The sequence below is a fragment of the Bubalus kerabau genome, chromosome 1 (genome assembly GCF_029407905.1).
Source record: "Bubalus kerabau isolate K-KA32 ecotype Philippines breed swamp buffalo chromosome 1, PCC_UOA_SB_1v2, whole genome shotgun sequence".
Classification (NCBI taxonomy): domain Eukaryota; kingdom Metazoa; phylum Chordata; class Mammalia; order Artiodactyla; family Bovidae; genus Bubalus; species Bubalus kerabau.
Window position 1 is genome coordinate 218,551,010 of NC_073624.1, and position 24,517 is coordinate 218,575,526.

Consider the following 24,517-nt stretch of genomic DNA (forward strand, 5'->3'; position numbering starts at 1 on the left):
TAACAGCTGCCATTTATTGACTCTTCATCCTGTATCAGGCACTATGTTAAATGTTATAATTATTTCTAGTCTTCAAACAACCCTGTTAGTTATAAATGTTTTTACTATTATCTAACAAATATACATGGAGATCAAAATGAGCATAAAATTTTCATGCTTATAAGCTTTTATAGAAATAAGAAGCCAAAAACATTGCCAACCAAAACCATTTAAATTGATATAAACATTAGTTGATATTGCTAATTTTTTTTTTTTTACTGAAATTAAATTGCTAATGTATTTATTTAAAACAAAAGCAAAAGCAAAACTGCAACCCTTTAAGTACTCTTATTGGCATCCCTACTGGAGATGAGGAAATGGTGGTTTAGAGGGATAAAGAGTATTTCACAAGGTCAAACAGCTGAGTGTTATAATCAGCCAGGATAACTGAAAAGTCCCAAGTGCCTAAAGCCAAGGTCCAGTTGCCAAAGTCCTGGGCTGGGCTGCCCCTTCACCAAAATGCTAGCTCATGAATAGGAAGGGACAGATCTTGAAAAATACAGCCTGGAACAGAGCAAGCACTTGCTAAGGTTTGCTGAATGAATACAAGATTGAATGGGTCAATTTCAAGATAGCTGTTTAAAGACAGTCTGCTCCACCCCAGCCATGCAGAGACCTGTAATTCAGCATTCTCTGCTTACCACTGCTGCCAGCAGACCTTCCCACCTCATTACCCAGAAACTAGTCTAATGGCATTAACCACCCTGGCCAGCCAGGATACCATTAAAAGCTTCAGTCCAGCCACTGTGCACCCCCACCCCAGGTCTTGGCTCTGGGCCCTAGGCTGGGAGAGTGGTCTGGTTGTTTACCAGGAATTTGGACCTTCTTCAGAGAAAAGTACAGATGACCTATTAGTCTAATTCAAGCACTTAGCAAGGAATGACTGTACCATTCAACTCCCCAGGCCCATGATAATGGAGCCAAAGCAAATAGAGAGGCCCTGATGGTTCAGAGATCTTCCTGGGAGGGGAGAAAGAGGAAAGTCCACCAGGTACCCCACTGAAGTGTACAGGATGGCAGGTTGGCTGGGCATTTCCTGGGGCAGGGGTATGTGGATACAAGAATGTTTAGACAGTGGCTTCCCTATGTCACCCATTGCTCTGGAAGCTCTTCTGCACATACTACCCCCAGTCACCTCCTCGCTGCCTTAAAACTTGGCTCAGAGAAAAATGTGAAGACAAACAAATATCCATCAATACAGAACTGGTTAAATAAACTATGTATGTAGGAATATGCATTCATACAAGTCCATGTCACGCAGCTGATGAAAAGGATGATGTATTTCAAGCTCTTCTCATGGATGTTGAAAGGGGTCTGTGACTTACACTTTGACAGGCAGTGCCTGATCTTACTTACAAAATATTATACATACCTATAGGTCCTCATGTGCACAGATGTACAGGGAGTAGCAGATCCTAGGCAGCAGCTGGGACTAGTACCTGGTCCACAGCCTCACATACATTACTTTTCTTCCAACTCCATGTCAAGTGCACAGGGAGGCTGAGAGACTTGCCCAGGGTCACATAAAACCTGGTGGCAGGGTCACTGTGTCTCTTAGATAACCTGGCCTGTGCTCTTGTGTCTGTAACACCCCTCGTTCTATACAAATTCACAATGTGAGACAATGGGAAAACAGAAAAGTTTTAAATCAAAATGTTTAATCATAATCCAAGAGGCTAAGGGGACTCTAGGACAGTAGCAGGAAGAAAGCAAGGCCCAAATGCTCCAGCTCCTGATGCTCAAGTGTTGTGTAGGATCCTGGGGCAGGGCTGGCAGTAGGTTCCCATCCCCCACTCAGAGGAGAAAACAAGGGATAGATAGGAGTCTTCCTCCAGCTTTCCTCACCATGAGGAATGTCTTTCCAGGTCACTTCAGAACACCCAAGTCTGCCTACCTGGAGAATGCAGCAGAGTGTGACTGATTTGTTAGAGCCTGAGTGATCATGGGTGGGCAGGAGAAAGAAATAAGGCGAGAACCTGGGAGAGCTGGATACCACCAGATGATATGCTGAAGTCCTAAGAAGGCGCAGCCCAAGAAGAAGTGAAGGGAATGACCTTGGCAGTCCAGTGGTTAGGACTCTGAGTGCTCACTGGGAGGGTCTAGGTTCAATCCCTGGTCAGGAAATGAAAATCCCACAAGCCGTGTGGTATGGCCAAACAAAAACAACAAAACAAAAAAAGAAGTAAAGGGCATGAGAACTCGGCTAGTCAGCTTCTGCCATGACCTCATCTGGAGTTGACTGGACATATGTCAGGGTTGCCACGTGGTAGACTGAACCTCCTTCCCGATGCTGTCCCTTCCTCACCCATTGCAGGCAGCAGGTCAGCTGGTGTGGTAGAAGGGAAGAGGGCCCCTGAGGAAGTCCAGCTACCAGAGACTCGAGAGCAGAATCAAGGTAAGAGTACAGGAGAAAAGAGTGGGCACCCAAGGCTGTGGCCTCAGAGCAGGGTTTTTGTTCTGTGGAAAAAATGAAATGGAGTCAGCTCCACCCTTTGCACCAGCTCAGCTTCCATCAAGGCCTTTTCCCCTCCCCTGAGATGTCCATTAGAGGTCTATAGTCCTCATGACCAAAAGGGACTCACACCACCCCCAGTCTCTTGCTCCCCTTGTCTGGGTTTCCCCCGATGGTCCAGAAAAGGCAGGAGGGGGTGTAACAGAGGAGCCCCTACCTGGCGTTCCATCACCGAAAAGGTAGAGGCTGCCCAGTCCTGGGAGAAGAGTTGGCTGTGAAAACGCATCTTAGCTGAAATGGCCTCCACTGAGGAGAGAAGGAAGACTGAGAGCAGGCAGATGTTGGAGATTTCTTAGACTCCAAAAGATGGAAAGGAAGTGTCTCAGGGACCCTGGCATGTATGACGGTGGGTGTGTGGCAGGTGGGAATGGGATATTATCTCATTCTGCTTGCTATTCCTTGAGCTGAAGAGTGTCCCTGGGGCTCAGACAGGTGAAAAGGCAGCTTGGCAGGGGCAGGAGGGTGGTCATTTAGGGAATGGGAGAAGGCAGAAAGGCCCAGGCTGGGGAGATGTACGCCTATGCTAAGGGCTGAGGGGGTTGCTCCATCTGCAGGAGATGGATGGAACCAGTGTGGACCACAGAGCTGACCCCTTCCCTCTCCCGGGGTTGAGCTGAACCAGCCACAGGGACTGGGAGCAGGTGGCAAGCACTCACTAAGGCAGGAGTTGTGGGAGAAGGACTCTTCCAGCCGCTCACACTCCTCTTGCAGATTGCCACTGCCTCGGCAGGTGCAGCTTAAGGCAACACTGGCATTGATATTGCTGACAAAATTGGGAGTCAAAGCAGTCCCTATAGAGTGAAGAGAAGATTATTGGTGACTAAGCCAACTCTGCCTTCAGCTCCCATCCATCTCCCACCTGTCTCAGGACCACTCCATCTGGGTTCAGTCTTGAGAGCATTTTCACCCGCCAGGCTGGCCAACTTGTTGGCTCCCTACCCACGTTCCTCAGCCTCACCAATCAGCCCCATGTATGCCCGCAGACATCTGGACTGCTCTGTTGCACAGGTCCCTAGAATGTCCATGGGATGGCAGTGGGTCTGAAAATCTGCCAGACGTGATCTGGAAAAAAGGAAATTTCAAGAGTCCCTGTTGACGGTCTGGCCTGCAGCCATCAACTTGCTGCCCCTTTAGCTGACATGCCTATCTTCATGCCAAATACTCCTCTGCCTTTCAGAGCCTGAGCCATGGCCTCCTCCTGAGTGAGGCCTGCTCCTGTCACAGTCAAATATACTATCACCCCAGTCTCCACAGCATATCACTTTTAACTTGGGCTCCAAAATCCCTAATTTTGAGACCTCAGGCAGTTTCTTTAACCTCAGTTTCCTTGACAGTAAACAGAGACAAAAATAGCACTACCTTGTGGATTTTTGTGAGGATGAAGTAAGAGCATTAAATGTACAGCATTTAATAGGGCCTGGTATTCAGTGAGTATTCAGTAAATGTTAGATATTATTATTTTAACACTCATCCTACAATAGGTAAAGCTGGTTATCTTTAGGCGATGGAATTGTGAATATATTTTTCTATATATATTTGTGCAGTTTTCCTTACATTTTGCCTGGTGTTAGAAGAGTGGTTTACTTCTCTGTCATCCCCATTCAAATGCAAACTCCTTGAAGGGAGGGACAATATCTTAGTCATCTAGCCCAGCACTTGTTAAGTGATTGTGAAAGTAATAGGAACAGCTACCAGCATAACAACAGGCAGCAGAGCAGAGCCTTTAGGAGCAGACTCTAGGCCAGACTTCTTTCACTCTAAACTTCATTAACAAACCTGACTTACTATCTAGGGGTGAATTTGAGTAAGCTATTTATCCTTTCTCTGCTGTGGTTTCTTCATTTGTAAACTGAGGATGATTAAAAAAAAAAACAACATTCTTACAGAGTTCTTGTGAATTTTAGAAGAGTTACTAGATGTTAAGTACTTAAAACAGTACTTAGCCCATAGTAATTACTAAGTGTTAATATTATGTTAACTAAGAGCTTTTATTATGTAATATCTTACAGAAGAGGAAGTGGGACTCAAGAGAGGTGACTTGCCCAAGGTTACAGAGAACTAAGTGGTAGAACCAAGCTGCACACAAAGTTGGTGTGACTGTCAACAAATATTACTTGAAAGGATGATAACGTCAATCTGATGAATGTTTGCGTGAGAAGGTCAAAGTAAGCCAGATTAAAATTCTGCTTAAATTTTTATCAGACACCTTACAATTCTTCATGTTCTTTGATTTGGTAATGACATTTGTAGCAACACAACCTAAGCAATAATTAGATTTGTGCACAAAGATTAATAAATAACAGTAATATTTATTGCAGCATTATTTATAGCAGTAAAGAAAGCAACCTAAATATCTGTAAACAGAGAAATTATTAAATAAAATATGGGGTATCTATAAAGTGAAATACAATGTACACAGTTAAAAAGTAAGTTGTTAAAGGACAGTAAATGACAAAATAAGCACCATCATTTACTGAGTCCTTACTTAACTGCACCAGTAAGCTAACTCTCTACATAAATTACGTAATTTAACTCTCACCAAAATCCCAAGAGGTCTGCATTATTATCCCAGTTTTTACAGAGGAGTAAGTGGAACCTTGGGTTAAGTGACAGAATTTTAAGTTAAGTGATAGATGCAAGGTCACACAGACAAGGATTTAAATTCACATATGTCTGACTTCAGAGCTTGTCTTCATCTCTATTCCATACTGCTTCCATCAGAAAATGCTCACCAGATACGTACCATAAGTGGAAGAAAAGCAAGATAAATATACTCTCAAAATGTCTGATTTTGTTTATCTGTAGAGAAAAAAGATTGGAAGGAAATGCTCTCCAAAGTATGTTAGATTAACTCCAGGTGATGGGTTTGGGGTGATATTTTAAGACACATTTATATTTTCTAAGGTTTTTACACTGTGTGTGTGTGTGTACACACACACACTCACATTTACCCCCAGAAAAGAGTTTTAAAAGGTATCGAGAGTAGCTACCTGGTGAAGTCAGTCCAGGATCCCTGGGCTAGGTTAGATTCAACCCTGCCCAGGAAGAAGCCCGGAAGGAGTGGCACCCACCCCGTTCACCAGCACCCAGCACATAGCACCCGCACCTGCACAGCGGGTCGGATACGCAGACTTGCCGAAGCTCCAGGCAGTTGGGGGCCTCCGAGGGCAGCGCGCAGCTGGGGGCGATGGTGTTGCGCCGGCGCTGCCCGCAGCCCTGATCGGTGGGCGCGCACGGGCACAGCAGCAGGCCCTGCGAGTGAGGCTCTGAGGCCTTCTCGAAGAAGGTGCGCAGCTGCCTTTGGCAAGTGTGGCGCTGGCAGCGGGACCCAGAGCACGCCTCCCCGTACGCCTTGCGCAGCCGGTCACACTTGTCATTAAGAGTGCACAGCATGGCGAACTTGAGGCAAAGGTCCGAGTCTGGGGGGAGAGGGGAAGCAAGTCAGCAGTCCTCTTCACAGACCTGCAGCCCAGCCTCTGATTTATCAAGGGCGGTAGTGGGAGGGCACTATCGTCAGGGAGGACTGCCCTGAAAAAGGCCTTGCCCTCTAGCCTCAAACAATGTTGGTATTCATGAGCCTCCCGCATCCTGCTCCTCTGCTTGCCTAGGCTTTTTGTTTGTTTGTTTGCTTTTAAGCCACATACATCTAACCGAATCCTTTTTACAATCCTATGCAATGAGTGAGATCCCATGGTGGAAACTGTAACAAGAGGCCCTACAACATTCTAAAGTACTTTCTGGGAAATTCCCTGGAAGTCCAGCAGTTAGGACGCCAGTCTTTCACTTCTGAGGGGTTCCATCCTTGGTGGGGGAACTAGGATCCCACAATCCTCCTGGTGTGGAAAAGTATACTTTCTGAACTGTCCACAACAGATGCAACCGAATTCTACTTAGGATTTTGGTTCTGTATCTGTATTCTGTCCATCTTTCTTTGATTGATGCATGCATAAAAAAACCCATACTCTGAGTCTTGGGAAATCATGGTGATACTTCTATTAACAGAATATTTCAGCAGTCAGAACAGAGTAACTGGAATAGGTTATTCCCAGATTCTTTGTAACCTAGAGTTTCTAATATATAAATTTCTATACTTTTCTCTCAAAATTTTAATATGAAGAACTGACTGTACAACAAATCTCACATCTCTCTCAAAAAGAGAGTGCATGTGTGTCTTCCTCTCCAATTAACACAACAGCCTCACTTTCTTGAAAAACATGCATCATAGTCCTTGCCAGACAGATGGCTCCCCACCCTGAATCACTCCTGAGGAGTCACACTCTCTCTCACCATTCCCTGCCCAACACCTCGCCCATCCCATTAGAATGGTTGAAAACAAGCAATTTCCTGGTCTTCAGGGACCATAAGCTACTTTCCTGGCTGCCTCGAATTAGGGTAAATACTCCATTTCAGCACATTTTTTCCCTGGGACTGCTGCCACTCCCTTCTAACCCTTTGTAGAGATCCACCCTTTGGAAGCTAGAAGCTCTAACAGGCTCTCTTTGATTATCTCCTTAATAACTATTGCTTTTTGTTGATTTGTGAGACTAGATTATGCCCCATAGCTCAGACTCTCACCATGACAGGGCTTCTTTAGTCACCTGGCAGTCTAGAACTCTCCCCTCTTATTACCCAGCTGTGTTCCCCACCAGCCACCCTTCCCGCAGGGTCCAGGCCCTCCCATACCCCAGCCCCAGCTGGCCCTGCACACCTGGTATGAGCATGTTCAGTTTGCTGAGATTCATTTTCCAGGGTTTTCTGGTCACTGTGTCTTCATAGGGAGAGACATCCAGCTCATAGTCACCTAGAGACAAGGTAGGATGCATCAGAATCCTGAGGACTGGGCTGTGGATGAGAGTAGGAGGAGCTGAAGCTCCTGGGGAAAAGGCAAAGGCACAATCTCTACCCAAATAGCTGCATCCTGGGCGGAGGAGAGGAAAAAAAATGGGGCCATAAAGGTACAGGCTAGGCTTGATGAATAAACTGGGTTTAATGGTAAGAAAAATAAAGCTACTGTTTGTTGTGCACACTGTATACTGGGCACTATGGTATTTTATATATATATATATATATATATATATATATATACAATTTCACTTAGTCTTCATAGAAGTCTTTGGGTAGGTAAAAGGAAACTGAGGATAAGAGAGGTTTAATTCACTTGCTCAGGCTCACATAAGCTAATAAGTGGAGTCGGGATTTGAAATCTAGATTATCTGATTCCACAGTCTCCACTCCTAACTACTACGCATATCGCCTGTAGGCATGTAAACAGGTAAAGGGATTCTGTCCTGTTTGCTCTTGCAATTGGAGAAGGGGCCATGGTGAACTCTGTTCCAGGACCGACCACTTGGCTATGGAAATTTATCACACGCTGAGGTGATGGAAACGTTACCAGGCCCAGAATGAACCTGACTGAGAAAAGCAGAGAAGGGAGAGACAATGATTTCAAAGGAAATACATCTCTTTCAGATGCCCTCATGGGGCTGTGAGCTCCTGAAGAGATGTACAGGATCTTATAAAATCACTGCATACACAACATTGTTAACCAACTGTACCTCAATTAAAAAAAAAAAAAATTACTGCATAGCTCATACACAAGGTGCTTAATAAAGGCTGGTTAAAAACTATTGTTTAAAGACAGAGGTGAGCTTGCAGGGACATTCTGGGAGTATGTCTTCAGTAGAGAAGGGATATGTATGCTACGAAGTCGCTTCAGTCGTGTCCGACTCTGTGCGACCCCAGAGACAGCAGCCCACCAGGCTCTGCCGTCCCTGGGATTCTCCAGGCAGGAACACTGGAGTGGGCTGCCATTTCCTTCTCCAATGCATGAGAGTGAAAAGTGAAAGGGAAGTCGCTCAGTCGTGTCCGACTCACAGCGACCCCATGGACTGCAGCCCACCAGACTTCTCCATCCATGGGGTTTTCCAGGCAAGAATACTGGAGTGGGGTGCCATTGCCTTCTCCAAGGGATATGTATAGTATCAAGCAAATCAGAAAGGATGAGTTGAATGCCTGGGGAGACCTGGGAGCTCCCAAGGGAAAAGAGGGGGAAGGCAAGAGGATTTAGGGAGAGGGTTCAGGTGAAGCTCTAGAAGTGAGGTGATTAGGATGAGGAGAGGAAGTCAGGGAACAAGGAGAGTGGTATATTGTACTACTGTTTCCAATTGCTTGCTGGAGGATGATTATATATCTTTACCTGTTGCCATGTTCTAGGCCCCCTAGGAGAGAACTGTACTTTCCCACCCTACTGTAAGGTTTGGCCACATGACTTGCCTTGGTCTGTGGATTGTGAGCTTCAGAGACTTAATCACCTCTAAGAAGAATTTTTAAGATCACATGGTCCTGCTGTGGTTCTTTTCCACCTACCATCCTGGATCCTCAAATGAAAAAGACAGGTGGAGCAAAAACAAAGCCAACTAACTCATGGAAGCCCATGGCAGATGTGTGTAACATGAACAAAAGTTACATTTTTGTTGGTAAAAGCCAAGGATTTTGCGGTTGGTTGAATAATTTAGCAAACTCTTATTAAACATGTAATTGGTATCTAGAAGTGCTGTGCTGAAGTAACAAAATCTAAAATAAACAGTATTAGCTTTGGGACTGGGCAGTGGGCAGTGAATAAGCTGTTATTGGGGGCTGGCAGCTCTCATTATGCAGTGGCACAATGTTTGGTAAAATTGTTGCCTGCAATAACTTGGAAGGAAGATGATGTACGAGTGAGCTTGTGCTTTAAGAGGAAGAAGCTAAGAAAAGGAAGATTACTAGTGAATGTTGTGAATGCTCATGACTATATTTGGCAAGGTACCACAAGAAAGATATAAGCTTAGAGAACTGACCAGTTTACCAATAAGGAGGAAACAGAGAAGAAAGAATACGGAAATTCTAGGACTTGCAGGATTAAGAAATGCAACTGCGTCTCATATTCTAATGGTAAAAGATAAAACTGAAAAATGCTTTGAGTAATAAGCTCAATTACAACTCAGCCCTGGGGAAAGACAAATTCAAGTTCGTGGCTATCATGCCCTTTGTAGAGATCCCATCGATTAAGACAGTATCCAATAAATCCTGCCAGTTGGACAAATATGCTCAGGGAAAAAAGACTGAGATAGTGGCTCAGGCACAGAAGTTTGATAAGGGCAAGGTACCTCTAATTAGGTCTGGAAAGAGATGTATGTCTTGAAAAGGATTATAGGAACAGCTACTGGCACATGAGGTGACAGAATCAAAAGATATAAAACACAATTATGTATTGAGAGAGTAGTACTGCTAAGAGCCACCAGCCTAGATTAAAATAGACTCTGACTATTTGAGACTTAAGATGCTCCAACATTCCTCAAGTAAGAAGCAAGCAGAGAATGCTATTCAGTCCCTAAGGAGGTCATAGTCTCCAATGCCCTTTTCAGATGTAGCCCAAGAAAATAATGGAAAGGAAAGGACCTCCCAGAGAGCTGAGAAACTCCTGGGCTTTTGCTCCCCAATAAGCAAAAGCAGGGCCTTATTAAAGAGCAATTCCTACTCCCAGGGAAGACAGCCCTTGCATCAGTTGTGTGGCAGGACATCAGAATTGCTATGAATCAATGTCTGCTGTGTGCTTCCCATTATTCCTCTTTCTGAGTTTGTTGTGCTTCTCCTGTCCCTGTTCCCTTACTACATATTGAGTATATATGGGAAGCAGATGACTTTTTAGTATATACGTTTCTAGATTAAGAGGAACCACACATTCAGACCTTATACAGAAATTGTCACAAGATAATATCCAAGTCGGGGATCTTGGAGTCTGATGTTCTGCTTAAACAGAATACTTAGGCACCTTCCTTAGTGAGTAGTTATATTTTCTTGTGGAAGGGAGGGAAATGAATGTTTTGACCAAGTGATGAACTACAGTAGATTGCATTGCTGTTTCTACTTATTTTTACCCTTCCTGTAAGACTACACATCCTCATTTATTGCCATGAGATTTTTAGAGTCCCCTGGGAGAGGACATCAGGTTTGACCATGTGATCTGCTTGTCAATGGAATGTGAGCAAAAGTATTTCATGTGATGTCTGAGCAGAAAGTTTTAAAGGCATCAAATGATTCTGCCAATGCTCATTTCCGTCTGCCATCAGAAAGGAACATCCCACGTAGAGGCTGAACTGGATCCCAGAACGAAGAGGACACATGACACAGCCAAGACAGAACCTGAGGAAGAACTTAACCTTTTTTTTACATGACCCTGTTTCATTATTGCAGCATAGTCCAGTAAAATTGACTATATAAAAAGGGATCTCTAGAGTCAGAGGAAGCTCCTCTTTGGTCTTCCAGTGCCCTCTGTCTTTTACCATCTCTTGTCTAGTTAATGAGTATCCTCTCTGTTAAAGGCTGTACCAGGACACAGCCTCCCAGCCTCTCTGAACCTAGGATTATCTTGTATTTGTATGTTGTATTTATGGGTTAAGACCATTTCCCTCCACTTCCTCTCCTATCCATCTGTTCCAGGAGCTCCCCATGTTGGGCCTTAGCCTGGTTCAGAGATCTTCCAAGAGGCAGCCACATGTTTCCAGGTAAAAGAAAGGGGGAAGTAGTGGGAAGGGAGGGCAGTATTCTGGGACCCAAAAGGATACAGCCAATTGCTCCTTGCATTTCTTACTGATGTCAAATGCAGAGCTTCATTATCATCCCTGTCAGAATCTACCATGTGGCCCATATCCAACAGGATTAAAAATCAACTCCCAAGAGCCATCTTCCCTAGCTTAGCCCACTCTAGGATGGGAGCCTCACCAAGGCTACGGGCAGGATGAATGGTCCAGTAGATGTCCAGGCAGGTAGCTTGGTTCTTCATGCGCCGATGGCATGTACAGCTCATCAGAGAGCTATTCCTGAGTTGCTGTGCTGCTTCCATGCAGTCCTCAGGGACCAAAGGCTCCTCTGCAGGTGATGAGGTGCTTATACTTGAGGCACAGGAATTCAGGTAGTGGTAGGTAGCATTGCAAGTGGGATCGGCCTGGCACTTCCTCCTGGCCTGGATACAGCTGTTTGTGAATCGGCCTTCTGTGGGGAGGTGGTCCCCTATGGAAGGAGAGAGGTCAAGAGAGGCTCACATAAGGTCAGAATAGCTGTCTGAGAAAACCGAGTCATAAGGTAGGACAGGGGGATTCTGGACGAAATCTTTAGCAGGAAAGTCTTGGGGTAGCACAGAGACCTTTAGTGGGAAACAAGAAGTCCAGTGGGAGGGTCTGCCATGGTCACAATCTGGTAGAAGAGATCAGGCTCAAGAAAGGGTAGGGGTTTGATAAAGAAAGGCTGCTCAGCCTCCTGGGAAGGGAAGGGGAACAACTGTTTGAAGCTGAGCCTGATGACCCTGCCAGTTACTGGAAGAGGGCCCTGAGCAGAGTTATGCCATGAACAGGGCTAGCATCATAACCAGAGAGTTGAGAATGTGCACGGGAGTGCTAAATGACAGTTAGCAACAACTCTCAGTCTTCCATTAAAAGTCACTTAAGGGAATTCCCTGGTAGTTCAGTGGTTAGGACTCAGCGTTTTCATTGCTGGGGCCCAGGTCCAATCCCTGGTCAGGGAACTAAGATCCTGCAAACCTTGCAGCACAGCCAAAAAAAAAAAAAAAGTCACTTAAAAATAACATGGTGTAAACAAAATTAAAAACTTAAAAAATATATATAATAAAAACCCTTATAGTGGGAACTTGCTGGGGTAGGGCACTTTTACTGATTCTGTTACTTACTCAGGAATATCATGGTTGGTTGTATGTCAGCCCTGGAGAAAGGCCCTGCACTCTAGGCCCTAGGGTCCCTATCAAGTGGTAACAATACACCATCATCCCCCAGTTTTTCAAGGCAGGACATCTAGGAGTCATTCTGAATTCTTCTCTTTCCTTCACATCCTATGTTCAATCCAGCAAGTCCTGTCAATTCCATTACATATCTGGAACCTGTCTATTTCTCTCCACATCTATCACTACTTCCTTAGCTCAAGCCACCACCAATTTCTGTCTGAACTAGTTGAGAGTCCTTATTGGTCTCCATGATTCCATCTTCGAAATTCATTCTCTCTTACCACTCAGCCATCTTTTTTGTTTTCCAGCTTTATTGATATATGATTGACATACAACATTTTTTAAGTTTTAGATGTACAACATGATCATTTGATACATGTATATACTGTAAAATGTTACAATTGGTTAACAAATCTTTCATTTCACATAATTACCATTTTCTGTTGTTGCATCCATCTTTTTTAATAAATTGTTTTAGGTTGTGAAAGTTCAATTTTATTGAAGTAAAATTCACCTTTGGTGATCATTCTGAGATGTATAGAAATAGCAAATCACTATATTGTTCACCAGGAACACAGCATTGTAGGTCAATTATACTTCAAAAACAAACATTCTCATAGGAAAAGAAATCAGATTTGCAGCTACCAGAGGCAGAGGGTGGGAAGGAAGAACTGGATGAAGATAGTCAAAAGATGCAAACTATTTAAAAAAAGAGAGAGAAAGAAAAATCATGCAACATAAAATCAATCATCTTAAAGGGCACAAGTAAATGGCATTTAGTATATTCACAGTGTTGTACAACCATCACTTCTAAATCCAATTCATTTTCATCACCCCAACAGGAAGCTCATACCCATTAAACAGTCACTCTCCATTCTCACTTCCCCCTAGTAGTCAGCTGTCTCTACACATTTACCTATCCTACATGTTTCATGTAAATGGAACCATAAAATACATACTTTTGTATCTATCTTCTTTCATCTAACATACTTTTTTTGACATTCACCCACATTGTGGTATAAATCAGTGTTTCACTCTTTCTTATGAATAATATTTTATTGCATGGATACCATAATTTGTTTTGTTTATGTAAACATTAGCTGATGGACATTTTTGATCTTTGGTTACTGTGAATAGTGCTACGTAAACATTTACACACAAGTATTTGCTTGAACACCGGTATTCATTTTTCTTGGGTATTTCTCTACAAGTGGAATTGCTGGGTCACATGATAATTCTATGTTTAACTTTCTGATGAGCCACTAGATTGTTTTCCACAGGAGCTGGTATCATTTTACATTCCTACTAGCAATGCGTGAGGGTGGTTCCAATTTCTCTACATACTTATTAACTCATGTTTTCTGTTTTTTGTTCTGTTTTTACAGCCATCCTTGTGGGTGTAAGCTAGTATCTCATTGTGGTTTTCACTTGCATTTTCCCTAATAACTAATGATATTGAACATATTTTCATGTTTTTGTTAGTCATTTGTATATCATGTTTGCTAATAAAGTATAACATAGGAAAACACATGAATCAAAAATGTATAGCTTAATGAATTTCTAATTACATATACCTGTGTAACCAGATCGCCAGATAAAGAATCAGAACATTAATTACTAGCATGCCAGAAGCCATCTGCCAGTCATCATCTTCCTAACAAAGCAAACACAACATCTTGATTTCTAACATTAGTAATTTGTTTTGCCTGTTTTTCAATCATACATGTGTTTTTGGTGTCTTGGCTCCTTTTGCTCAATATTAAGTTTCTGAAATTCACCCACACTGTTAAGTATAGTTGCAAATAGCTTATTTTCATTGCTGTATAGCATTCCATTGTGTGAATATAACATAATTTTAATGCTGACTAGCATTATATGGGATCATCTCTTAACTGTTTTCTTGGCAAAACATCCTGGAATGCGAAGTCAAGTGGGCCTTAGGAAGCATCACTATGAACAAAGCTAGTGGAGGTGATGGAATTCCAGTTGAGCTATTTCACATCCTAAAAGATGATGCTGTGAAAGTGCTGCACTCAAATGCCAGCAAATTTTGAAAAGTCAGCAGTGGCCACAGGGCCGGAAAAGGTCAGTTTTCATTCCAATCCCAAAGAAAGGCAGTGCCAAAAAATGTTCAAACTACCAGACAGTTGCATTCATCTCACACGCTAGCAAAGTAATGCTCAAAATTCTCCAAGCTAGTCTTCAACAGTATTTGAACTGAGAACTTCAGCTGTTCATGCTGGATTTAGAAAAGGCAGAGGAAATCGAGATCAAATGGCCAACATCCATTGGAACATAGAGAAAGCAAGAGAGTTCCAGAAAAACATCTACTTCTGCTTTATTGACTATGATAAAGCCTTTGACTGTGTGGATCACAACAAACTGTGGAAAATTCTTCAAGAGAGGGAATACCAAACCATCTTACCTGCCTCCTGAGAAATCTGTATGCAGGTCAACAGTTTGAACTGGACAACAGTTAGAACTGGACATGGAACAACAGACTGGTTCCGAATTGGGAAAGGGGTATGTGAAGGCTATATATTGTCACCCTGCTTATTTAACTTATATGAAGAGTACATCATGTGAAATACTGAACTGGATGAAGCACAAGCTGGAATCAAGATTGCCGGGAGAAATATCAATAACCTCAGATATGCAGATGATGGCACCCTTATGGCAGAAAGTAAAGAGGAACTAAAGAGCCTATTGATGAAAGTGAAAAAGGAGAGTGAAAAAGCTGTCTTAAAACTCAACGTTCAAAAAACGAAGATCATGACATCCAGTCCCATCACTTCATGGCAAATAGATGGGGAAACAATGGAAACAGTGAGAGACTTTATTTTCTTGGGGTCCAAAATCACTGCAGATGATGACTACAGCCATGATAATTAAAAGATGCTTGATCCTTGGAAGAAAAGCTATGACCAACCCAGACAGCATATTAAAAAGCAGAGACATTACATTGCCAACAAAGCTCCATTTAGTCAAAGCTATGGTTTTTCCTGTAGTCATGTACGGATGTGAGAGTTGGAGTATAAAGAAAGTTAAATGCCAAAGAATGGATGCTTTTGAACTGTGGTGTTGGAGAAGACTCTTGGGAGTCCCTTGGACTGCAAGCAGATCAAACCAGCCAATCATAAAGGAAATCAGTCCTGAATATTCATTGGAAGGACTGATGCTTAAAGCTGAAACTCCAATACTTTGGCCACCTGATGTGAAGACCAACATTGGGAAAGACCCTGATGCTGGGCAAGATTGAAGGCAGGAGAAGGAGATGACAGAGGATGAGATGGCTGGATGACATCATTGACTGGATGGACATGAGTTTGAGCAAACTCCAGGAGTTGGTGATGGACAGGGAAGTCTGGCACGTAGTCCATGAGGTCGCAAGAGTCGGACACGACTGAGTGATTGAACTGATGAACTTAAAAACTGTGTATCAGATCATCTCATTTCTCTGCTTAAATCCTTCTACCAGCTTCCATTGCACTTAGGTTAAGATCTAGTTTATGAACACTGGTTTACAAAGCCTTGTAGAGATCTGGCCCTGCCCAAGTCTCTAACCTTCCCTCCTAGCTTTCTTCCTCTCCCACTTCCCTACATCTGCACCGACCTTCTTTCTGGTTGCCATAAAACAAGACAACCTTGTGTCCACCTAACCTTTCTGTTTGAAATGCTCTTCCACCTGATCTTCACATGACTGGACCCTTCTGGTCATTCAGTGGCATCTCACAAAGGCTATCCCCAACCAACCAAAGTAAAATAGCCCCCCAGCTACTCTAACATACTGTTATTCCAATTCTCTGCATAGTACTTATCACCATTTGATATATTTTTACTTCATTTTTAAATTTTCTTCCCAGCTAGATTTCCATGTCTATCTTATCATCACTCTAAACATTACCAGTGTTTAGAACAGTGTTTATTCTTTGTAAGCTCCCACTAATATTTAAAAAATAACCAGATAACAGATATTTTATGAGCCACCCCAATAACTTCTCTGAGCACCTTCTACTTATAATCAAAGAGTCCCAAAATTAGGAGGGGCCTCCAAGTTTAGTTAGTCCAACATTCTCTTCCAATCATATACCCAAAATTAGGAGGGGCCTCCAAGTTTAGTTAGTCCAACATTCTCTTCCAATCATATAATAATCAATTAGATTACTTATTAAAATGCACATTTCTGAGCCCTAGCTCCAAACTACCAAACAAGAATCTCTGGTGATAATGCCTGGGAATCTGAATTTTAGCAAATTCACTAGAATGATGCCCCTTAAAGACAATTGATGTCATATCCAATGTGTAAAAAAGGGCAGGGTGAGCAATACTGATTTTTCATTTTGCTTCAGGCTCTAATATGCCTCAACATGGCATTGTTACTTTTGCTTTAAAATTTTGGTATTTTGTTCATTGTGGATTTTTTGGCATTTGTTTTTACTTTTTGACATGTACACACTGCTATATTTATTTAGTCATTATTTATTTATTTATTTGTGGCTGTGCTGGGTTTTCATTTTTGCATGCAGGCTTTCTCTAGTTGCAGAGATGGGGCTTACTCTCTTGTTGCAGTGTTCTGGCTTCTCATGGTGGTGGCTTCTCTTGTTGCAGAGCACAGGCTCTAGATGCACAGGCTTAGTTGCAGCATGCGGGCGTAGTGGTTGGGACTGGTTGGTTCTAGGGCATGTGGGCTTCAGTAGTTGTGGCACAGGGGCTTATTAGTTGTGGCTTGAGGGCCCTAGAGTGTGCAGGCTCCAGTAGTTGTAGCCCACAGGTTTAGTTGCTCTGTGGCATGTGGAATCTTCCCAGACAAAGGATCAAACCCATGTCACATGCATTGGCATACAGATTCTTATCCACTGCACCACCAGGGAAGTCCTTAATTTTGACTTTTTAAAAAATTACTTTATTTATTTGGCTGTACTTGGTCTTAGTTGCAGCTCATGGACTCTTCAATGTTTGCTGCAGCATGCAGGATTATAGCTGCACCATGTGGGATCTAGTTCCCTAACCAGGGATCAAACCCAGTCCCCCTCCATTTGTAGCACGGAGTCTCAGCCACTGGACCACCACGGAAGTCCACAATTTTGATTTTTGAAAAGGGGATTGAACTAAACCAGAATTTCTCAATGCAGGGGATAAGAAAGAGAGAGGATGGGACCCTTTTAGGGACATATAAGAATTTCCAATGGGAACCTGTGGTTCAAAAAGGCATGTTTGACAGGAATTCCCTGTAGTTCAGTGGTTAAAACTTTTTGCCTTCACTGCTGATGGCCCAGGTTCAATCCCTAGTCAAGGAACTAGGATCTTGCATGGCCAAAACATGAGCTAGGATCATGGCATGGCCAAAACAACGATAACAAAAACAAAAAAGTATATATAACAATTTTATATGTGAAAGATGAACAAAAGGACTTTTGAAATTTCAAAATTTATTTAAGGAAGACATAAGATTTTTATCTTTATCAAAAAAGGGACATGGATTTAAACAGTTTGAGAAATGCTGCATGTTTAAGATGTTACTTCTAGTAGGTACCCAGAAAGTGCTTGCTGAAAGAAATGTAGCAGGTTCAAGTCTCATTGCTTTAACTGGACTAAATATTAAATATTGAGTCATAACAATTTTCAAAAGTAAACCTCTCTAATTTCTTAGCAGATACAGTTCACCAAGTCTGAGCAGTGGTAGATCTGGGGGCATTGCAGCTCCACAAAAGAAGGTGAGGGTCATGTTAAATTTCATCACTAACAGAGGGTAACTTGTTCCACTAAATTGGTCATGATGAAGGTGTTGAAAATTTACCCATATCCTGACATACAGCCATACTGTTAGGGTAGTGAAATTTCCTGGGCAGCTCAATCAGATCAGTGATGTCTTGCTGCTCTGATTTACTGACAAAGTCAGTCTGAACAGGTCAGTACTTTCCTTCCTTCCTTCCATATCTGTCTCTCAGCCAAGATTGCACTTCTGCAGTCCTACTTTGTGGAGGAGGTCATGTGCAGATAAGTACCTGGTCTCTGCCTCACGAGCCCCTCCAGCCAGGCTCTGGACAGGAGCCCACAGTGAGATTCCATGCACCCATCCCTCTCCCAGAGGCCACATGCATGCTCCTTAGGGGAATGGCATAGTTCTAAAATCAGGCCTTGCACCATGTACTACACAAAACACTTATTGGGGATCTATAACAGGGCAAGGCACTGTGCTGGGCAGCCTATACAGAAAGGCCATCTTACCCAATAGTGAATTTTCTGCTCCAATTAAAATAATAATAAAGTACATCCTGAAGAGGGGGTTTGTTGATGGTGAGCAATATTCTCAACCACTCAGTAATGGTGTTGGCGAATTCTGGGCAGCAGTTTTCAACCCTAATTTGTGACAAGTCAGTTCTTTCTTTCTTTTTGGTGGGGGGGTGAAAGTGCAGAGTCCTAACCACTGGACCACCAGGGAGTTCCCAGTGACAAGTTAGTTCTAACAAAAACTTCAATATTGTCATCTGTACCTAGTGGCCCCTTTCCCAGTCTTTACACGGGGTGGAAGTGGTAAAGCCCATGTGGAGCAAAAGGCGTCGTGCTTCTGATTCTCCCCGCCTCCTAGAAATGCTGTCTTGGTAGTGGCCTGGCTGCAGCTTGTTCTGTGACTGTATAGGAGCACCTCAAAAGAGGGAAGAGGGGGAACCGGCAGCGAGGAGATGCCTGGGTGCCCTGGCCACGGCTGACACTCAATCTACAAGTTCAGACACTTGGACTAGGCGTAGAACCCAGCCCCTTCCTGACACTCTAGGCTTCCTCCTCCAGTTCTCCAGGCTCGGACAGATGGACGCCAGGCATCAGGCAGCAGTGTGGGGTCTGAGACCTCTCTTGGCTCTGGTGCCGGCACCCCACTTACACTGTAACCACCAGCCCCATCCCCTCGCTCCCCAGCCGCGGCGGCTCCAACGACACTCACCAGCTCGGAGCAGCAGCGGCAGCAGGAGCAGGAGCGCAGGCGGCAAAGGTCGCGGGTTCTGCGGAGGCGCCATGGTGGGATGGGCGCGCTGGCTGTCGACGTCGGGTGCTCTGCCTGCCCCCGACTCGGCGTTACCCTCTCCTAGCACAGGAGCTCTGTGAGCCGGGCTCCTCTACCGGCACCTCCCACCACTTCTCCCGCCCTTCCTCGCAGGGAGGGCGGCGCCGACACTCTCCCACCAGGGTCCCGGGCGCCGCCCTCCAACTCCAAAGCAGACGGACGCACCACGCAGTCTCTCCTACTAGACCCAGAGGGCTGCGGGGGTGGGGGCGAGCCAGGGTACGCGCCCCGGAGCAGCCGAGTCATTGTAGGAGCTGCCACTGGAAACTCGCCATCTCGGGGGTCCAAATATTTTTTTTTTTTAAAGCATCCTATCTCACTTTCCGGAATCCGCTCTACCACCAAGAAACCACCCCCCCAAATGAAATCTTGTAACAAATGCACGAGGGCACTTGCATTTCAAGTTTTGGGGGTTTTTTTCCCCTTAGAATTTGCACATCTCTGATATCATTTCCCCACATCAGTATCTTCAGGAGTGAGATTCCGTTGTATTATTAACCCCAAGATTCTGCAGACAGGTGAAATGACCTTGCTGGGGACAGACTTGGGGCCAGATCCCAGGACCTTTGCCAGACTAGACTCTTCCAAAATTCAGCCCCTTCAGTGTCATGAGAAAGAATGGAAGGATCAAACCTCCCTCAGACTAAACTGCGGAGATTTCCCTGGATGAAAGATCACTGAGAAAGATGGTTGGAGAGATCATTTAGGAGCCTCATCATTTTCAGAGGAGGGTTAGGAGAGCAAGCTACTCTACCAAGAGCAAATACCTAGGAGAAACCCAGGACTTCTACCCATAAAGATAAGGGTTATTTATTAGATCAATTTACTGGGCTGGTTCCCACCTGCTCCCTGGATAAAGACAGAGGCAGAATGGCTTGTAAGAATGAGAACTAAACAGTACTTAAGGAAGATGGTAATGAAAGGTATTGAAGGGTGTTCTCCCCCAATCCTCAACCAAGCCCTCTCCTACTTCCACAGCCCACCTGGCAGAGGGCCAGGAGGGAGGGTACTGAGAAGTACAATATAAACCTCTGAGATTTATTGGCTGCTGCTTCTGAATATGGCCATCCTGCTGTGGCCTCTGGGGGGCATTTGCCAATGTAATCAGCTCAGAAAGAGAGTCATTCCAGCCAGGGTGTAAATCACCCTTCACAAAGCTAGGAGAGAGACATGTGGTGCTAGATAAGGAAAGAGACTTATGTAGCCTCCTGTGCCCTTTCCTCCCTTCTCCTGCCCAGGGGGAGCTGATTCCTGGGCTGTAATGTACTTTAAATGGAGTTTGTGCTTCATTTTAATCTATATCTGCCGTGCCAGTCTTACAGGAGAGCTGTGAAAGTGAGCATCTGGCTACTCAGCTTTTATACAGGGCCTATTCCCCCCAACCCTCACCAGTCCCACCCTACCTCTGTGTACCTTTCCCAAGTCCTTCCCTCCAGTAAGATTAGGAAACTTGTGGCTGGGGAGCTGATAGCCCCCACTCTCCGCTTCACTCTGGCAATAGTTCCAACATGGGATTTACAAGGCAAAATGTAACAATATCAGGTGATTGGGATGCTAGGAAAGGGTGCTATGAATCAACAAGGATGTAGGAGGTGATCCAGGGGTGTCAACTCTGCACTCTCCTTCAGCAACCAAGGCAAATCGGTTTGGGGTAGGAGGGTAGGCTTAAAAAAGGCATTTGCTCAGGGTGCCTACTCAGTGGGTCTACTCAATGCTCTCCCCACAAAAGGAACCAGGAAAGCAAAAGGAACAAGGTCAACTTGATGGGCTGAAAGCAATATCCAAAGCCACCTATAAAAGACCAGCCTCTGTTTGAGAGTAAATGAGATGCTTGGAGCATAATTCTGTCTGGGCACTGTTGTAAAGAGCTTGACATCATCGGGCCTTTAATGAGGATCGGTAACCAAGGCTGGTGGAGGGTTGAGGAAGCCTCTGCAAACAAATATGACTCCAAGACTAATATTGACAGCTCCTCCAGCATACTCTCTCCCCACCAACCATGTCCTTTGTGGCTGCCAACACCTGCTAGATAAGCAGCATTGCTGTTGGGAACCTTGTGGATAATGACAAATGAGCCAATCCTTTCTACAAAGATGTTACTCAACCATCATTCAATTCAATAATGTCTTTTGAGGCTGATTATGAGCCCAGCTTTATGCCAGGTGCAAAAATGATTAAGACACAAACTGCCCTTGGGAGGGCTTTGCAAGCCACTGATTGGGGCTCAAAGCTCTGTATCTTACTCCACTTTCATTTGTAATCTTGGTTTTCTGCCTTCTATCAAGCCCTCTCTCACTGTTGGGCTTTAATTCCTGCCCTGCTGCTATCCTTAGCTAATCCAGGGTGTTAGCAGTTCAGTGAAAAACAGTTAAGAGAACAAGTTTTACAGACTACCTGGTTTCAATTGACATTATCAACACATGCTGGGTGACCTTGGGCATGTCACTTAATTTTTGTGCTTCAGTTTCTTCATCTGAAAAATTAATAGCCGTATTTACTTTGTATAACAGTTTTGAGGATTAAACAAGTATACAGTGAGTAAAGGGTTTAGCTTAGTGCCAGGCACATAGCACACACGGAATATCACTGCAGGAGTTAATTATTCTATGAACTCAGCCAGCCCTTACCAGTCAACCTACAGTTTTGGAGTTGGAGGCTAGATCTTCCTTTTGCTGAATATGCTAGTGGGCCAGAGTGCTTGTAGGGATGGAACAAAGAGAGTCATTTCTACCTTAAGGGCAGGAACTGTGACATATTTGAATGCTTGTGGTACTTAGAATTGACATCCCTAGAAAGAAACTAGTGAGTCTCTCACATTTGTCTGAACTGAATGAGGAAAGAAGATCCTCCATGCCTCTCACTTTATATATGACTGGTAAGGAAAGGGAAATGCTTCCCTCTCTGTAGCAAAGGTCAGCTAGGTACTGGGGCTGAGATTGCAACCAGAAGTGTTTTCAGACCAAAAGGTTTCCATTCTTTATCACTTGACTTCATGCTGAATGAATATCAGTCAGTATAAGGACACCAGCACAGAGCTAACCCCTTCATAGCCTCATGCAAAAGTTTCTGGATTGGGGTCTTAGTATGTGCCCTTAGTTTCAGTTCCTAAGCTGAAGCAACCCTATGGCCCTGACTTCTCAAGAACCTATAACTGAGGCACTTACACATTTAATACCTAATACAATGCCAATTTAGAAAGACACATCCTTCCATCGATGAGGATTTGGTAACAGCGAAGTCCATTAACATTACAGACTCTGGAGCCATACTGCCTGGGTTCATATCTCAACTCTGGCATTCATTAGCTGTGGGACTTTAAACAAGTTACTCAGTCTCTCTGTTCCTCAATTTCTTTATTGGTAAAACATGTATAATAGTGACTACTTACTTGCCTCACAGGATTGTTTTGAAAATTAGTTTATTTATATAAAATGAGTAAATGTTTACTTGCAAGCAATAAACAACTGAAAGGTTATTAGCTGCTATTATTATTGTTTCTGAAAATAACATGAATCACGTGACATGGTACCTATACAGTGGGAAGATATTTCAAGAAACTATATGGGAAAATGTAGCCTATCAGGCAAATATAATTTTCCACAAAGTAGATAGCTGATTAAGTCCTGAAGGCAATGGCAACCCACTCCAGTATTCTTGCCTGGAGAATCCCACGACGGAGGAGCTTGGTGGGCTACAGTCCATGGGGTCGCAAAGAGTTGGGCACGACTGAGCGACTTCACTTTCACTTATGTTTTATAACTCAGAACTTCCATTTAAGATCACTGAAATGTGAATACTTGTGCACCAGTCTCTTCCCAGGTAGGGGCTTGCTTCTCCCTTTCTGGGAAGAATTACATGAAATGACCCACTAGGGTAGGCAGTGAGTCAGGGACCCCTCCTCACACTTTGAAGTGGAGGTGCTTCATGCAGTTTCCTGGTCAGGTGACTAAGGTCCTGCCTGTTGTGAGGAAGTATGTGGAGTGGGACAAAAGAACAGCATCTTTCCCTCAGCTGTCTCCACCTATTAAAGCAGCAGCTCTTCTCTCCATTTTCCCCCAGCCTGTCTGAGCTCTGAGCTCAAGGGCTCAGGACAGGCAGGTTCAAGCTAGGGGTAGAGACTGCAGGCTGCAGTGGCTGCCTTAGAGAATACAGCAGTGCCCTCTGCTGTGAGGCAAGCATGCAGCACTCTGGGAGAAGAGCATTCTTGAACCTTGCAAAAATCAATGCAGTCACTTGGGCACATTCTTCCCTCCCAATCATTTTTTAAAAAGTCTCCCTGCTCCATATCTGGGAAGGTGTTATTTTTGTCTCCATTCTATCTCAGGCTAGGCTTCACAGCCTTTTGTCCATTTCTAGTCCTGAGCTATCACTACTTACCAGGTTAATGCCACAGAATGACAATGTGCAATTCCACTGCCAACCAGGCCAAGTAGGGCTGTACTTTACTACACAGACAAAAACCTACTCACCTTAAAGAGCTCTAAAAAAGGAAAGCCTGGGGTAATGCTGAAGAGTGTAACTTAAAAATATCTTTTTGTGGATCCCTGGTTGGGGAACTAAGATAGCAAATGTCAGACGGCATGGCCAAATTTTTTTTTAATTGATTAATTAAATTAAATATCTTTCTGAAGTCTAACTGATCTTGCTTGGTACTTTTCTTTTCTTTCATTCTTATCTTCATATGGCATGGATGTCTACTTCCAACCATCCTAAATCTGTCTCTGAAACATGAAGTGGAGTGGAAAAAAACTTTGGAAAATGGTTAAAGTCAAAACTCCACTGAGGCAGACTTTCCTGGTGATCCAGTGGTTGAGAATCTGCCTGCCAGCGCAGGGGACACAGGTTCAATCCCTGGTCTGGGAGACTCCACATGCTGCAGGGCAACTGGGCCTGTGCGCCACAATTACTGACCCTGTACTCTCCAACGAGAAGCCACTGCAATGAGAAGCACCACTAGAGAGTAGCCCCCACAAACACTGCCCCCACTCTCTGCAACTAGAAGAAAGCCCGAACAGCAGGAAAGGTCCAGTGCAGCCAAAAATAAATAAATAAATAAATGTTTTTTTAATTCTATTGAGGCTGCAGATAAGGAACCTTTGGAATGCAACTCAGACCTATCACTTGGTCTTACAGA

At 43.9% G+C, this 24,517-nt stretch overlaps 1 protein-coding gene and 1 non-coding gene across 2 annotated transcripts; one reads left to right on the top strand and one right to left on the bottom strand.

Annotated features, from left to right (window-relative positions):
• Positions 1–1,676: 1,676 nt before the first annotated feature.
• GFRA3 (GDNF family receptor alpha 3) lies at positions 1,677–19,481 on the bottom strand. Its single transcript, XM_055554826.1, has 8 exons — positions 19,264–19,481; positions 11,312–11,599; positions 7,260–7,352; positions 5,658–5,970; positions 3,510–3,613; positions 3,208–3,342; positions 2,709–2,797; positions 1,677–2,496 (listed from the first exon to the last, which is right to left on the bottom strand). The coding sequence occupies exons 1-8, from the start codon at positions 19,334–19,336 to the stop codon at positions 2,407–2,409; spliced, it is 1,185 nt and encodes a 394-aa protein (XP_055410801.1). The 5' UTR covers positions 19,337–19,481; the 3' UTR covers positions 1,677–2,406.
• TRNAE-UUC (transfer RNA glutamic acid (anticodon UUC)) lies at positions 12,039–12,110 on the top strand. The gene has a single exon. It is a non-coding gene; the product is annotated as a tRNA-Glu (tRNA).
• Positions 19,482–24,517: the final 5,036 nt, after the last annotated feature.